This window comes from Eubalaena glacialis, chromosome 3 (assembly GCF_028564815.1).
Source record: "Eubalaena glacialis isolate mEubGla1 chromosome 3, mEubGla1.1.hap2.+ XY, whole genome shotgun sequence".
In the NCBI taxonomy this organism is placed as follows: Eukaryota; Metazoa; Chordata; class Mammalia; order Artiodactyla; family Balaenidae; genus Eubalaena; species Eubalaena glacialis.
In genome coordinates, this window is record NC_083718.1 from 66,943,678 (window position 1) to 66,959,444 (window position 15,767).

Consider the following 15,767-nt stretch of genomic DNA (forward strand, 5'->3'; position numbering starts at 1 on the left):
TTAACATTAATAAATAAGTTTAGCAAGGTTGCAAGATAAAAAACCAGTATACAAAGATCCATAGTATTTCTATATGCTAGCAACAGACAATTGGAAATTAGAATTTTTAAAAATACTATTTACAATAGCACCAAAAATTATGAAATACATTGGAAAAAATCTGATAAAAAATGTACAAAATCTGTAAACTGAAAACTACAAAGTATTGCTGAGAGAAATCAAAGAGCAAAATAAGTGGAGAGATATACCTTGTTCATAGGTTATGATGACATATTGAAGATCATTTAAAAATCAAAATGGAGTAACTCTGGTTCAAGCATTCAAAATGGAGCCAGATGGCCACTGTGGATGTGGTTTCAGACATGTTCCTGCATCACTGAGAACTTAAATTTTCTGAACTCTATCAAACTCAAGGATGCCACCAGTTGTTTTCAAAATAGTATTTGCTAGCAGCTTCCAGCTGCAATCTTGTAACTATGTGACCATTTCGGATCCCAATCAATCCTTGCTTAATAAGCACCCTTACTTCTTACCAGTTCCAATCCCAAGTTTTGACAAACAATTTATATAACTTTGCAGTTGTTGCCTGTATAAGCCTCCCCCATTTTGTAGTCCACAGAATACAATTCAAGTGCTTCTTGAATCTGTGTCTCCCAGGCTATAGTCCTCAGCTTGGCTCAAATAAAACTCTTTTCTATTCCTATCATAGATTGTTTATTGATTACTTGCATTGACAGTCAAAAAACACAACATTGTTAAGATGTCAGTTCTCCCCAAACTAATCTAAGTCTCCAACGCCATCCCAATTAAGGTCCCAGCAGGACATTTTGTGGAAATTGACAAGCTGACTCTAAAATTCATATAGAAATGCAGAGGACCTAGAATAGCCAAAACAATTTTGAAAAAGAACAAAATTGAGGGGCTTATACTACCTGATTTCAAGACTTATTATAAAGCTACAGTCATCGAGACAATGTGGTATTGACATCAAATAGACAAATAGATCAGTGGAGCAGAGAGTCCAGAAACAGACACACAAATATGAACAGCTGATTTTCTGCAAAGGTACAAAGACAATTCAATGGAGGAGAGTCTTCAACAGTGGTGCTGTTGAAAAATGGATGTCACATGCAAAATAATGAACATCCATCTATACCTCACACCATAAACAAAAATTAACTCAAAATGGATCACAGACCTAAATGTAAAACCTAAAACTGTAAAATTTCTAGAAGACAACCCAGGAGAAAAATTTTGTGACATTGGATTACACAAAAATTTCTTAGATATGACTCGAAAAGTGTAATCAATAAAAAGTTTTTGATAAATCAGACCATCAAATTTTTAACATTAGCTCTTGAAATGACACTTTCATAGAACAGACAAACCACAGAATGGGAGAAAATACAATTGACCTTGAATAACACAGGGGTTAGGGGCACCAACCCTCCACGCAGTCAAAAATCCATGTATTGCCTTATAGTCAGCCCTCCACATACAGTGTTCCGCATCTGTGGATTCAACCAACTGGGGAATCTTGTAATACTTTAATATGTATTTATGGGGAAAAAAATCCATGTATAAGTGGACCCGCACAGTTCAAACCCATGTTGTTCAAGGGTCAACTGTACTTGCAAAGCACATATTTAAAAAGGATGTGTATTCAAAACATATAAAGAACTGTCAAAATTCAATAAGAAAACAAACAGAAAGGGCAAAAATTTGATATACACAACATGGATCCATATCAAAATTATGCTGAGTGAAAAAGCCAGACCAAAAAAAAAGGAGTACATAGTGTATGACTCCACTTATATAAAATTCTAGAAAATACAAAATAGTCTACAGTGAGAAAGCCAATCAATAGTTACTTGGGGGAAGAGGAGGAAGGAGGCTTATGAGGAAACTTCAGGGAATGATGGATATATTTACTATCTTGATTGTGATGATGGTTTCATGAATATATACATATGTCAAATTTTATCTAATTGTAAACTTTAAATATGTGCAGTTTATGTCACTTATAATAAACTTTAAATATGTGCAGCTTATGTCACTTATACCTTCATAACTCTTTTTTAAAAAACAAAACAAAAAATTACATTAACAGCTATCATTTATTGAGAACTTGTCATGTTTGATTGTTTTTTTGCTTATATTATCTTTGCACATTTCTATTTTACTCAGAGTAGGAATGACTCAGCTAAAAGATCACATTTCTCAATCTCCCTAGCACGCAGATACGGACATAGGCTAAGTTCTGGCCAATGAGATATGAGCAGAAGTGTGTGGTACTTCTGAAAAGTCTGTCTTAACAAGAATAAGCCATGTCCTTCTTTTCCTCCTTCTGTATGGAACGCAAACCTGTTGACTGGAGCTCTAGCAGCCTTTTTGGAACACAAAGTAATCTTGAAAATATTAACCAAGTGCTGATGATAGAAACAGAGGCCTGAGTCCCTGACAACATGATGAAACCACCATATTTGCCTTGAACTTCCTGTCCCTAGACTTCTTTTGTGAGAAAAATAAACTACCTTGCTTAAAGCCAATTATTTGGGGCGCTTTGTTAGTTTGTTTTGTTGTTGTATGCAACTGAACCTAATCCTAACTGACAGAGCCTCTTTCAATGATGCTTGGTATGGTGGAGCTACTTCTCAGACTTTGGGAAGGTTAGATCCTGTGACAGGTTGACACTTTGACCAGAGGTAAAGAAACAAACATTGTCTTCATGCTTCCTGCAGGTTCACGGACACTGCCCCAAAGCCACGCTCTCTGAGTGGCTGACGCAGGCTTTCACTCCATTAATCCACTTTGCTGTTTTCATCTGCTCTCACCTCCTTTCTGGCTATGTACAGACATCTTATTTTCCTCACCCACACATCGGTCTGAGTCCAACTTGATCATTTCTTAATACCACTTTGGCCCAGTTACACTTTCCACTGAAAATAAATAACACATTTTATGTTTGTATGACAGCTTTTATTGCTCTAATTCATGTTATAGCTGTTCTTTCACATGATCTACTAAACCATTAAGTTGAGGAGGGCAGAGAGGAGTCTCTCATTTCTCAGATGGAGAGGCCTGGCAGGAGAAATGATGTGACTTGCCAACATCCCAAGGAAAGAGTGGAAGCTCAGACCAGATGAGGTTCCCTGACTCTGTGCCCATCTTGCACTGCATGCAGAGCTCTCCGCCCTCATTCATTTATTCCCCTTTGTTTTTCAAAAGTTTGTCAAACACCTGCTCTGTGGCAGAACTAAGCCATGCCAAGCATTGGGTGGGGATACTAAGAGTAGCCAGACATGCTCTATGCTCTCAAGGAGCTCCCCATGCAGGAAAGACAACTTTTTACACATGCAGACAGTACCGTGGAGAAGCATGCAGCATCTCTACCTAGTGACTGAGCTGCGGTGAAGACAATTCCCTGGTGTCTTCCCTTATCTGTATTTAGGAAAAAACCAGAAGATTCTGGGATTTCCCCCTTTTCTCCTTTCATTACCAGTCATTTCTGCCTTCCATTTCATAATCATCTCCTTTGGACCTCTGTGCGATAAATGGATTTTTTGTGTTCCCCATCTATTCAATATCATCTCAAAGATTTTGCCTTATATTCCTTTTCACAAGTTTTCTTTTTATTTCCCTCCACTCTGAATTGGTCATTTCATCCTCATCCATTGCTGAACCAACATATGTTCTTCCTGCTGTGAGGTGACCCTCCACTTCTGTCATCACCGAATTCCCCTTGAGCCCTTCACTCCTCTGGGATTTTCTCTCTTTGGCTGTTTTCCTAGCCCTCTTCATGGGCTTTCAGAGTGGGCACTCCCAACACTTAGGTCTCTCCTGAAGAACTCAAGGCCTTCGGGACCCAGGGCTGGAAAAATGTAATCTTTACTGAAGGATAACATAAAGGCAGAAGCCCCACAAGACAAAGGCCTAACCAAGGCCTGGTTCTCTAGTTAACTAGCCATGACCTTGGGCAGGTCACTTCCTCTCTCTGGACCCCAGTACCCACTTTGGTAAAAAGAGAGTATTTAACGGGAGCCTTGCCTGACCCAGACACAATATAATTCTAACTATACTGACCTGCAATGTCCAATAAGGCAACCACTAGCCATGTAGCCATTGAGCCCTTGAAATGTGCCCAGTCCAAATCAAGATGTGCTGTGAGTGTGCGGTAGGCACTAGATAACAAAGACTTTGTACAAAAAAAAAGAAAATGCAAAATATCTCATGAGTAATTTTTATATAGATTACATGTTGAAATAATGGTATTTTGGATATACTGGGTTAAATAAAATATAATGTTAAAATTAATTAATTTTTTTTACTCTTTTAAGTGTGGTTTCAAGAGCATTTTCAATTACACTAGGGTTGCTGGTTGTGTGTCCACTGGCCAGAACTCAGACAGCTGTCACACAAGCCCAGTGCCATGGCTGGGTCCTGACTCACTCAACTCAAGACACATAGTAAAAGGAGACAAATTCATCTACCTTAGTCACCAGGTGACCTGGAAGATTTGGACCTAGACCAGTGTTTCTTAATCTGAGGATTAAGGACAGAAGCCTTGGGCAGAATTCAGGTAGTCTATGATCTTTAAAATTTACATCTTTATTTTCACTGGCCTCTACTTGAAATTTTAGCCTTTCCTTCCGTTATGAATGTAGGAAACAAACCACAGGAATGAATATTAGTTGTACTTGGACTTGTTTGTCAGCAATAGAAATCAGAGTTATGTTCCTAACACCTTACAGTTGCCGCAGAATTTCAAAATACAATTTAGTTTCATCACTATGATACCATGTAGTAGTTATTAGACCTGCCACTGAATCTTGTTATTTGATGTGTTAATAAAGAAGCACACGTATCACAGATTTGTTTTTATATTTTGGTAACTGTGTTTCAATATAATTTATTTTCTTAAATTTCTTTGGATGTTATTTCATACGTGTAAAAACATTATTCTGACAGGTGTCCTTAGACTGCTAGAGGGGTCCATGGCACAAAAAAGACTGAAAAGCCTAATCAAGAAACACAAGGCACGTTCATCGGCGGGAGTACCAGGGGGGACCCCTAACCCTGAAGGGGCTGCTAGGACAACGTAGGCTGTCCCACTGGAGATGCCCAGTGCCCCCTCAGCTTGTTTGCCCCACAGACAGAATCTTCAGCTACAGAACAAGAGAACAAAATATCTGACCCCTTTGTTTTGGTGCCAAGGCTTCTGGATATTCACCATTTTGAGGTCCTAAAAAGCACATCATCAAGTATTTGGATCCATTTTAAATAAGTAAATGATACGTACAACAGATATCCTTCGTTATTCCATCCCTGAATCCAACTCCCATCTCTGAGCCTCACACCCCTGGGAGGTGTCAGGGTCAACAAGAGGGCCAGAAATGGGTGGGTTTCAGCCTGGGAGGCTCATAGCCCTGGGGCCGGGCTAAAGCTCTGAACCTATTGGGTTGGTCTTTGCGTCAAAATATCCTATTGTGGTTTTGCTAAACCCTCCTCTGGCAACTCTGAGATTAGCCCTGGGGCAGGGCTCCAGCGGTATCTACAGAGAAATCTGGTTTAGGAATTATTCCCCAAGCCAGCCAGCCTCTCCCAGATGCCCTGAGCTACTAAGAAAAAGCCTTCTGGGAACTCAAGTCTCACCCACTGCAGTCCAATTACTAAGAGTATAAGGACAGCCGCCACTCCCTGGACACTTTACGCGAAGGCAGTCCTGCCTGTGTACAAGCTCTCATTCAACACTGAGCAAAGCAGAGGTCCTTATCCCTAGAGTACAGCCTGAACAAGACCACACAGCCATTACGTGAAAGAGTCAACATTTAAACTAGATCTGTCAACTCCACAGTGATTTCCCCCAACAGGCTTGAAGTCTCCCTTTGACTTGAAGCCAGACAACACTGAAATCATTGAGCAGAAGGTGGAATCCCTTTTACAGAACTCAGCTGACCCCCAACTAACCAAATATCATTTTTAAAAGATGTTCGATTCTCTCTCTTCATTCTCCTGCCTTCCACCTACCCAGGTCCTTCTTCCTGTAGCTGCCAAAAAGAATCAGTCCAATGGCAGTGGTCCGCCCCAACTTCTGCCACCAACGCCTGCCCTGGAGAAGCTCTAAAGGACTACAGGAGGAGGAACTTTTGTTTCAAACCCTGAAATCAAGTCCACTGCAGACCTACAGCCCAGTCAGTAGTAGGATCCGGACCCAGTTGTTTTGCCTCTGGGCCCTAGGTTCCTCATCTGTAAAATGAAGGGCTTTGTCTTCAATGGCTTCAAAGAAAACCCTGAGAATTCTCAAGGGAGAAGCTGCTTTTCTGCTTTTCACATTAGTCTTCAAGGAAGACTTCATGAAGGGCTCCATGACTAAAAGCATGCTTGAAGGCACTGGACTAGATGACTTCTAAAAGCTTGCCCTGCTCCCAGGACATCTTAGGAACTTGCCCAGGGCAGACATGCAGCCGTAGTTTAGTGTCTCCTGGTGCCGGGTTTTGGCGGTGGTGGGGGGTGTCTTATAACCTAAGAGGCAGTGCTGGACTTGAATGAGCTTCTGAGAAGCCTTTAATCCCCCTTTCCAGTCCCCATGCAGGCAGCGAAGGGCTTTAAACAGCACAGATGACATTTCCGGGAGAAATGGGCTCCCCAGTGCTGGTGAACATCACAGATTTAAACGGTCTACGTGATTAAATACACAAGGTCCTGGGTTTTCAACTCTGCCTATGCATCTGACTCACCTGTAGTTTGTTATAAAAGATCCTCTCCCTAGACCTACAGAATCAGAATTCTCAGGAATGGATCACAGTAGTGTCTTTATCAAGCCCCGGTGATGATGATGGCCAGCTTGGGGAACCACTAGAGTAGACTGCAGCAACAGAGAAACTAAGAAGTAGGAGCTGATGCTCCTACCTGCCCTAGTGAAGGCTTTAATAAAGATCTTCCAGGAAAAAAAAGAAAAAAAAAAAAAGAAATCACATCAGTAGTTAGACTTCTAGGCCCTCTGACCATTCTCTTTGAAACCGTGATAGCCAAGCAAATAGTATTAGTCCAGCAACCCAAGGCAACCCCCCACCCCTGTTGAGAACTGAGTTCCACCACTAGATGGCAGACACGCACCAGGCAGCCTCCTCCTACAGCATGTCCTACTTCCTAGCTTCCTCGGTAGAACTGGAGCAGGACCACATTCCTTACATACTTTGCAGGACTGTTTGAAGGCTGGAAAAGTCTGATGTGAGTGTTATCAGGAAAGTTGGGAAATTTCAAGAACTGAAAAGAAAGTACATGTTGTACATGGTGCTCACTGATAAAGAGGAATCTGGAAATATCCTCAACTCTAATTCCCTTAGTGAGAGCATCCTGAGCTTGTCAGATAAAACCCCATGAAGCACATGAGCTTGTAAGGCAGAGGCCAGGCTGGCTTTCCCTGGCCCAGGGCAGTCAGCACTTAACACCGTGGTGAACCCCAGGCCATTTTCATCCCCTGCATCACGGGCACCACTGACCTAGTTCCAGCAAATCCTCATTGTAAAAGGAGATGCCAAGCATGGATTGGACTGTGCGAAAAATGAGTTTGTGTAAGGCACAGTTTCATGTTCTCCCACCCTTAAGCTCCATTCATTCATCTGAGGAGATATGTCTAGATAAATCTATAGTCCTAGCTCAAATTGATTCAGTTGGCTAGTTTGTTATTTTAGTTCACGGTGTAATTGAAAAGATACATAAGCATATATGCAGGTATAGCCCAAGATTTAGCAGGAAGGGTAACTTCATTCTGGGTTTTAGCAAATATGTTTAAACTCTGCTTTAAAATAGAAATCTAAACATCCCCCAGCACCAGACGATGACAGAAATCAATCCCTATGGTCCCATCCTCTCAAAGCTTTCCCACATCCTAGGTCTCCTTCTCCACCTCTTGTCTTTAAAACTTTTATGCAGGTCCTAACAGGTTTCTTTCAGTCTGAGCCGATGTGGTTTGATTAAAGCAGCACTCACTTGTCAAAAGGGTGAGTCCAGGATGCAGAGCAGAATGTGGCTCAAAGGATGCTGTGACAGGCGGGTGGGAGGCAAAGCAAATCGCTCAAGGGCTTCACTGGCCTGCACAACTGTGCCTCAAATTACAACAAGGAAGCAGAACTGAAATCTGAGAAATAAGCAGAGTCCCAAGCAAAGCATCCAACTCCAGACGTGGTCCACAGATAGGGGAAATGTGAGAGCAATGCACAGAGCAAACTGGATCACAGCTAAAGCGGCTTGCACAACCATGACTCACGTCTTCATCTGCCTGCAGGTAATAATTGAGCTTGATAATACACACCTAAGTGTTATGTAAAAACACAGCGGCCTTCTGAGGATGGATTCCTCTTAAATCCAAGTTCTTTTGGATCTGAATTCCTTGAAGGGTTTGCCTCTGTCCTTGGAACAAGTGGCTGGAAATAGCAGGGCAACTCTGCACATCAATGAAGGTCATTTGGTGCCTGGGAGGCAGCAGGTGAAGGGATGAAAGGGAAGCTGAGAAAAGGGGGGGCCGGGGGGAAGGGGTGCTACAAAGAGCACAAAAGCCAATTACTTTAATTATTTTAAAATCCTCGGTGGTGGGTGACCTAGATCTTTCAGTAAAAAGAGATAGATGATTATCTGCATTTGATTGATGTATGACTATAAACTAAATAGATATAGTCATCCAGGGTAATCACACACACATATATGTATGTGTATTCAACTTGAAGTTGTTCACATTGTCATAATGTCAAATTTCCTCCACCCAACTCCAATAAAGTTTTCTTTATTTAGAAGGTTTTGTTCTGGCTTTTATTGTGAAAGTTGAGGAAGGGATGGGGAAGGGAGGGCAGGGAGGGAGGAGACTGCACAAACCGGATGACCTCAGAGGGAGCAGAGCCAGCCAGAGCCAGCGAAGAGAAGCCTCCCAGGGACCTTGACCTGGCTTCAGAAGCAGAGCAGAAACGCACAAGTGCACACATGGTGGCCTGGGTGCAGCCCAGGAGGGCAGGCATAGTGACAGCAGGCTGGTGCCCATATCCACACAGCGAAGGCCTGGAGGCGCTACTTTCCCATCAGCTCGCTGGCCTCAGCCACTGTTCCTCCTGCCCACGCACCACAAAGAAGGCAAGAGTGGGTTCTTTTCTGTTCAGTCTTTATTTACAGCAAAGTACAGAGTATGTGGTCATTTATGTAACTGCTAACAATAAAAGCAGGGCAGTAGAAAGAAAAGGGGGAAGCGCAAGCATCTAAAAGACAAAAAAAAAGCCTACGGCTTTATTTACCTACTCACCCTGTTCCTAAGGCAGGACTGGCTAGGCACTCACTGCCTCTAAGGGTGGCCGGATGCTGACCTGTAACCAGCCCCCTGCCCCAGGAGGGCCGAAGAAGGCCCAGAGACCAAGATCAAAGGGGACTCAGCTCCAGGCTCACCCTGACGGTTTCCCCAGCCTGCTCTCCTTCTCGTTTGCTAGGACACCGAGACTTTCCCCACTCCACCCTGAGGTCAGGGTGAAGGGGAGGAGTGGCAGAGAGGTCCAGTCAGCCCTTCTCAGAAGCCCAGCCCTGGGACCCAGAACCTCCCTAGCCTGCCTCACCCACACGGTTGTGGACAGGCAGGTGGGAGACTCCAGGGCAGAGGAAAACACTTCCCTGCAAGAGGCTACTACTTCCCTCCCATAGCCTCGGGCCCTAGTGCAGGTCAAGGACGTTAAATCAGGGAAGCCGCACAAGGACAGCAAAGGAGGTGATACACAAACGAGCTGGGCTCCAGTCCCTCCCGCACACAAGCCTTTAGCCTGACCTAGTGGCCTCATGAGACTGGCAACCCACCCTGGGCACAGAGACACGTGTCCAAGCCAGCCCAGGAGAGGCAAGAAGCCAGTGTCCTTGACTGCCCAGCAGCCAAGACCACAGTGGGTTGCTGCAGAGACAACAGGTTCTGAAGGGTGAACCGGAGACCTTTCCCTGCCACCCTCCCCAGCCTGTTCTTCAGAGACCACTGCCTCTTTGAGGGCCTACCCTAACCATTCCAAATCAAAGGACACCTGAGGTCACAACACTGCGTCTTCCGTATACACACTGCCATCTCTCTGCTCCTATTGGTCTCAGGCTGCCCAAGAACAAGAAACCCAGGGCAGCAGAAGCTCCACTGGGGTGAAGGAGCATGGGACCAGGCCTTCCCACGACACAATGCCTGTTCCCTAAACACATGGTCCGCGGACAACACCTGCGCAGCTGGGAGAAGCAAGCACCACCGGGTATGTCTGAAGCCAGGAGACTCCCATGTACACACGACCAACATTGCCCCACTCTGCTCATCCATATCGCCTCCCCGGACAGCAAAGAGTACCCAGATGACTCACGTCATGATTTCTGGCCTAATGACTCTATCTGACTCTCCAATGGAATCAGAGATCCAGTGACTCTTAAAATACCAAGTCCGGGATTTGCCACATAGAAAGCTCTAATTCAGATACTCAGTTGGCTAAATGCTGGGGTCACCACACAAAGGCAGAGCTTCCTGTCCCCTCCTTGCCCCAGACGTACTATGTCACAGAACCAGAGGAGTCGTCAGCACGGCCCAGTGAGCCCCCAACCAAGACACCAAGAATTGGTGATGGTTTTACCCAGAGGCAGGGCAGCCCTAGAGCTGCTTCCAGCGAGGACAGGGCTTCTCGGAGACACTGGAGGCTTGGTCCCAACACCATGAGTAGATGAGGAAGCGGCTAAGTGAGTCAAGGCTCAGAGATGAGAAGAATCCATCTTCCAAGGCAGTGGGATAGACAGCCAAGGCACTGAATGGTTTGGCACCTGGGAGCTTCAAGTAAAGTTGACCATGCTACCACCGAAGGGCCGAGGCTCTCCCAGACAGGGACGGGTTTCCCCTGAGCACAGACAGGCCCCACCCAACAAGGCAGGAGATCCTTGGGTCCTCAGGATCCTAATCCAGGCCTGCCATCTACCCTTCATCTCAGAACCGCACAAGGCATGACTGGAAAGGTAACCAATACTGACTCGGAAACACGCACTCCAGAGCTTGGCCATCCCGCCAGGTACCGGCCTTCAGAGCAGGCACCCCGGGAGCCTCCCCTTCTCCAACCAGGCAGCTGCTGCCCTTGGGGGGCTCCCTCAGAGCCTGCAGCACAGTCTCCTGAAGGTCTCAGGGGTGGCAAAGCCCTGCTGGGGATTAGGTTTGACTTTTTGACACAGCCCAACAGAGTTAAGAGTCAAATGGAGTCCAGAAAAGGGGAAGCAAACTACATGGTGCTGTTTGCTTCCGTGTGACTAGAGTTAACTGCATCAGTTTACCTGAATGGCTCAAGGGGCTATGAAAGCAATGGAAGGAGAAGTGTTCCCCAAAATGTTTCAGGCTGTGGCAGTCACAAGGGAATAACTAAGGGCATAGCCTACCGAGCACTGAGATGGTCCACACTGAGGTGAAAAGGTTCTGGCTCTTCTGCAGTTAAAAGGTGACGCTTTAGGCCTCTATAATCATACCTCTTCCTTCTCACTTGGTCCCCTGCTTCCTCCACCCCTCCCCACCAGGAATCTTCAGGAATCTGTACTTCTTGCAAAGAAGGAAGCTTTCACCAAGAGGGAGCCCTCGGAAAAGCTGGAATTCTCCACCCCAAACGTTTTCAGCCTAAGACTCCAACTTGTGACTTAAAAACGCCACTCCCCTTCCCCGCCCCTCGTGCCCGGCAGCTGCCATGTGACATGGCAGCATGGTAAATAAGTCAATCAATGTGTCTGTGATGCTGCCAGTGACAGTCCCTGTTATCGTCACCTCGCTGCAAATCCCCATGCTTCGGGGAACAAAAGCTACAGGCTCCCTACACGGCAGAGCTCTCTTGCCACCCTATGAGGGGCAGGCTGCCAGCAGAGGTCCTCAACCAAAGCCCAGACTGCAAGGTCCACTGTGCACTCCACAGCTTGGGGGACAGCCCAAGGAATCTCATGGGTGACCTCCCTGGGAAGCACCAGCATCTCAGACAATACGACAGGCATAGTCCCACTCCCTCCTTCCCCACTCAATCAGGAAGCGACCCCATCACATCCCCACCAGGGAAGGAGAGCAAGGCAGCTCTGGCTTTCGGAGAGACTGAGAAGTGGTTGAGTAAGGAAGGAAGCGTGGAGCTACCAGAGCAGCCAGAGGTGGGCAGGGGCAAGAAGAAAACGCAGAAGACTCGTTCCCCTCAGTGGGCCCCTTCCCTGAGTTTGATTTTTGAGTTGAGGTCTTGCCTAATTTCAACTCAAAAAAAAAAAAAAAAACAGAAAAGAAAAGAGGATCTCTCATCAACATTATCCTAAAGCTCCAGTACCAAGAAGGTGGCATCTGGCAAGGGAAGCGATCAAAAGTTCCAAACTCCACTTCCAACGAGTCCCACAGACAGTGAGAGCCGCGAGCCGTGAGCCTCCCTCCCAGATGCCTGAGCCTGCCCCTCCTGGAACCCACCAGGCAACTTCCCTTTGGTGAAACTCCAGCTCCAGCCCCCAAAACACTCAAGTACAGGCCCTCCTGCAGAATACTTACGGCAAACAGCTGTACAGTATTTGTACATTTACACAAAAATAGATCCTTTTCTATATATATATATATGTATTTATAACTGGTTACACGTTGAAGTCATAATTAGGCATCACCAGTAGTAGTTGGCACAGTTTGTCATTTAAGCTCAGGGTCAAGTTCTGTTTCATTTCGCTGCTCCGAAGTACCAAAAAAAAAAAAACAAAAAACAAAAGGCATTTCATCTCCATGGTGTTTTCTTAAATACAGCAATGTCATAGGAAACCATATGTATAGATGCACAGTGCCTCCTGCCCCCTCCTCCTGTCCCTTGGAGATCGGGGCCAGGGGCTGAGGAGATGGGGGTCAGTGCGGCCGGCTGCTGGACTCCGAGGCCTGCCTCTTGCGTGAAGGGGTATAGCCATTGAGATAGCCGTTGGTCTGCCGTTTGGAGATCCCTCCGTTCAGGATGTCCTGGATGTGCTGCACGATGAGGTTGATGGCCACTGTGGGGCAGAGACCAGCAGAGTGTTAGGGACACGGGGAGGGTGGGAGCACGTCTGTGGGGCTGTATGTCTGTTTGGGTGGACGGCACTCAGGCACTCAGCCTTTTAACCAAAGGTTAAAAACTGTTCCAGGAAGCTGGCTCTGCCGCTTGCGAGCAGGTCATGCCACCTCCCCAAGCCTCCATCAGGGCTAATATGACCCCCGCAGGGGCATTCTCAGAGTAGGACAATGTAGAACGCGATCAGAGGCACGGACTGGATGAAAGCAATCGACCCAAATTCTGGACATGAGGTCTGGCCTTCGCTCTGACACCATCAATTAGCTGTGAGACCCTTCCACTGGGTCCCCATCCCATGCAGCTCCCCATCCCAAGGACAGGGACCCCACAGAAGGCCCTCTCCTCCAAAGGTCAAATGGGACTATCTTTCCTTAGCCTTGGAAATAAATCATATGCTTCAAGCAAATGATCAATGTTAACATCACCAAAAATGGGATAAACATCAAGTGCTCCCTGAGGTGATGCCCCAAGAACACCCCTCCCCCAGGGTATTCTCCAGACTATATAAGCTGAAGCTAATCATGAGGACACAAAGGCAAACCCAAGCTGAGTGCCATTCTACAAAACAATGGGCCTGTACTCCTCAAAAATATCAGTGTCATAAAAAACAAAGAAAGGCTGAGGAAAGTTAAAGGAGATTAAGTCAATATTAATTGTCCTGGATGTGATGAGTGCACTGTGGCTATGTAAATGAAAATGGCTTTGTCTTTAAGAAATATACAGTGAAATTTTCACTGCTGTGACTAACTCCCAAAAGGCTCGGCAAAAAATTAACTTTTTAAACAGAGGAAAATTGAAATAAATGATAAAGAGAATGAGAAGACAGGGTCTTCTCACAATTCAACTCTGCCCCATTATGCCTAAGTCCAGGGATAGTCCTACTTTCTAGACAAGTCAAAGCTAACGCATAAATGCACTAGTGGTAGAAATCCCTTTCCCTTTAGGAAAGGCTACCTTAGTGGCAGGTCATTCTAAATTAGATTAAGAAGGAAATCTGCTTTTGCTAAAAAATGGCCTCAGATACAAGGCAGCCAGGTATCATCACTGGAAATGACAGTAGAAGGTAATCTATTGCCCTCTGATTGTTGCCAGAGAAGCACAAGTTCACGTCTGTCCCCATTTATGTACGTGCATATTCACAGGGGCCTGTCCCCGAGGCCAGACGCATAGGTATAAATACCTTTCTGGCTCACAGCAGCAACCAGTGGCTCAGCCACATCTATAGAGCTTTGTTTGGTTACCACATCCTACCCCAAAGTATAACTGACAAAGGGTAGAAGTTATGCCCCACAGGATGGCACCCCAAGAGGACTCACCTAGATTATCTGCACCTCTAGGAATGATAACATCAGCATATTTCTTTGTCTGTGGAGAAAGATATTTACAATGCATTAAATGCATTACAATGCATTAAAGAAAGAAGCTGGCCCAAGCCACTCTCTAAGGGAATGTGGGGAAAGGGCCAGCCTTCTCCAACCAATCCCAGAGAGCAGCAGCTTGTGGCTTTAAACATAATACATTTTATCCACTTTATCTAATTTATAATAAATTGGCTTTTCCCTGAGTTCTCATTAGCATTTAACATTGTTTCAGCTTACAATCTGCACAGAGAACATGGTCTTTGAAACCAAATATATAATTGCCTCTTCACCACTAGGCAAACCATCGGTTAGTAAAACCAAACTTAAAGGGGAGCAATTCACCTTGGATTTCTATACACAGTTTATCTAGCACGAGGGTAAACCCAAAAAAAAGTAATCGCCATTGATGACCATTTTCCCTGGCTCTGTTATGACACAGCCTTAAAAAAAAGAAAGAAAGAAAGAAAGAAAGAAAAAAAAGCCCACAGACTCTCTTTTTTTTTGTAAAGTTTACTGACATTTTGTGGACCATTTTACAAATAACTTGTGTGCTGGTGAGACCACATAAACGATGCCTTAGGACATGGGCATCTTTACTCTGTGCAGCTTCCACGCCACAACTGCTGAATTGCGACTGAGGCCCAACTTGAACCAGGCAGACAGTTTATCAGGCCCAAGTTCCTGGTTGATGCGGGAATGAGCTGCTCTTCCCTGAGCTGAGTGGCTGGACAGGAGAAACAGGTAGAACAACCTAGAAAATATTTATGTAAAATTCTTAGCTCCATTACAACTAAGTTAAACAGCAGAAAGTTGGCAGTAAACTCTAATCTATGTCCAGTAATCAGTTTACTTTGTATTCTTATTATTAAGTTAAAAAGAGCAGGAGAGGTCCTCAGATGGATGGATAGAATTGCACAGCTCCACAGCCACCTCTGCCCTCTTCCCAGAAACCTAATCCTGTGACCCAATCCTCTCCAGGGGAATGAACAGGGCATCAGCGTTACTCAGGCTGACTCAAAGTCTGCCTGGTTCCTGACTGAAACAAATGTCAAGTCTGTTTTGATGCAAAACCTACTAACAGACTTAAAGAAACAAAGAGGTCCCCGGGGTGGGGGGATGGGTGGGGGAGGGGTGCGGATGAACTGGGAGATTGGGACTGACATATATACACTACCATGTGTAAAACAGATAGCTAGTGGGAAGCTGCTGCACAGCACAGGGAGTTCAGCTCGGTGCTCTGTGGTGACCTAGATGGCTGGGATGGTGGGGAGGTCTAAGAGGGAAGGGATATAGGTATACGTATAGCTGATTCACTTCATTGTACAGCAGAAACTAA

At 45.3% G+C, this 15,767-nt stretch overlaps 1 protein-coding gene across 3 annotated transcripts in view; it reads right to left on the reverse strand.

Annotated features, from left to right (window-relative positions):
• Window positions 1–12,578: 12,578 nt before the first annotated feature.
• Window positions 12,579–15,767, reverse strand: part of UCK2 (uridine-cytidine kinase 2) — an 81,613-nt gene continuing 78,424 nt past the window's right edge. For 2 of the 3 annotated variants that reach the window (XM_061183152.1, XM_061183151.1), the window contains exons 6-7: window positions 14,387–14,435; window positions 12,579–13,011 (exon numbers count right to left, since the gene is read on the reverse strand). In XM_061183152.1, coding sequence (XP_061039135.1) covers window positions 12,872–13,011; window positions 14,387–14,435 — 189 coding nt within the window. In that variant the 3' untranslated portion in view covers window positions 12,579–12,871. Of the gene's footprint in view, window positions 13,012–14,386; window positions 14,436–14,939; window positions 15,183–15,767 lie in introns of those variants that run through there. The other variant, XM_061183153.1, reaches the window with a different exon arrangement.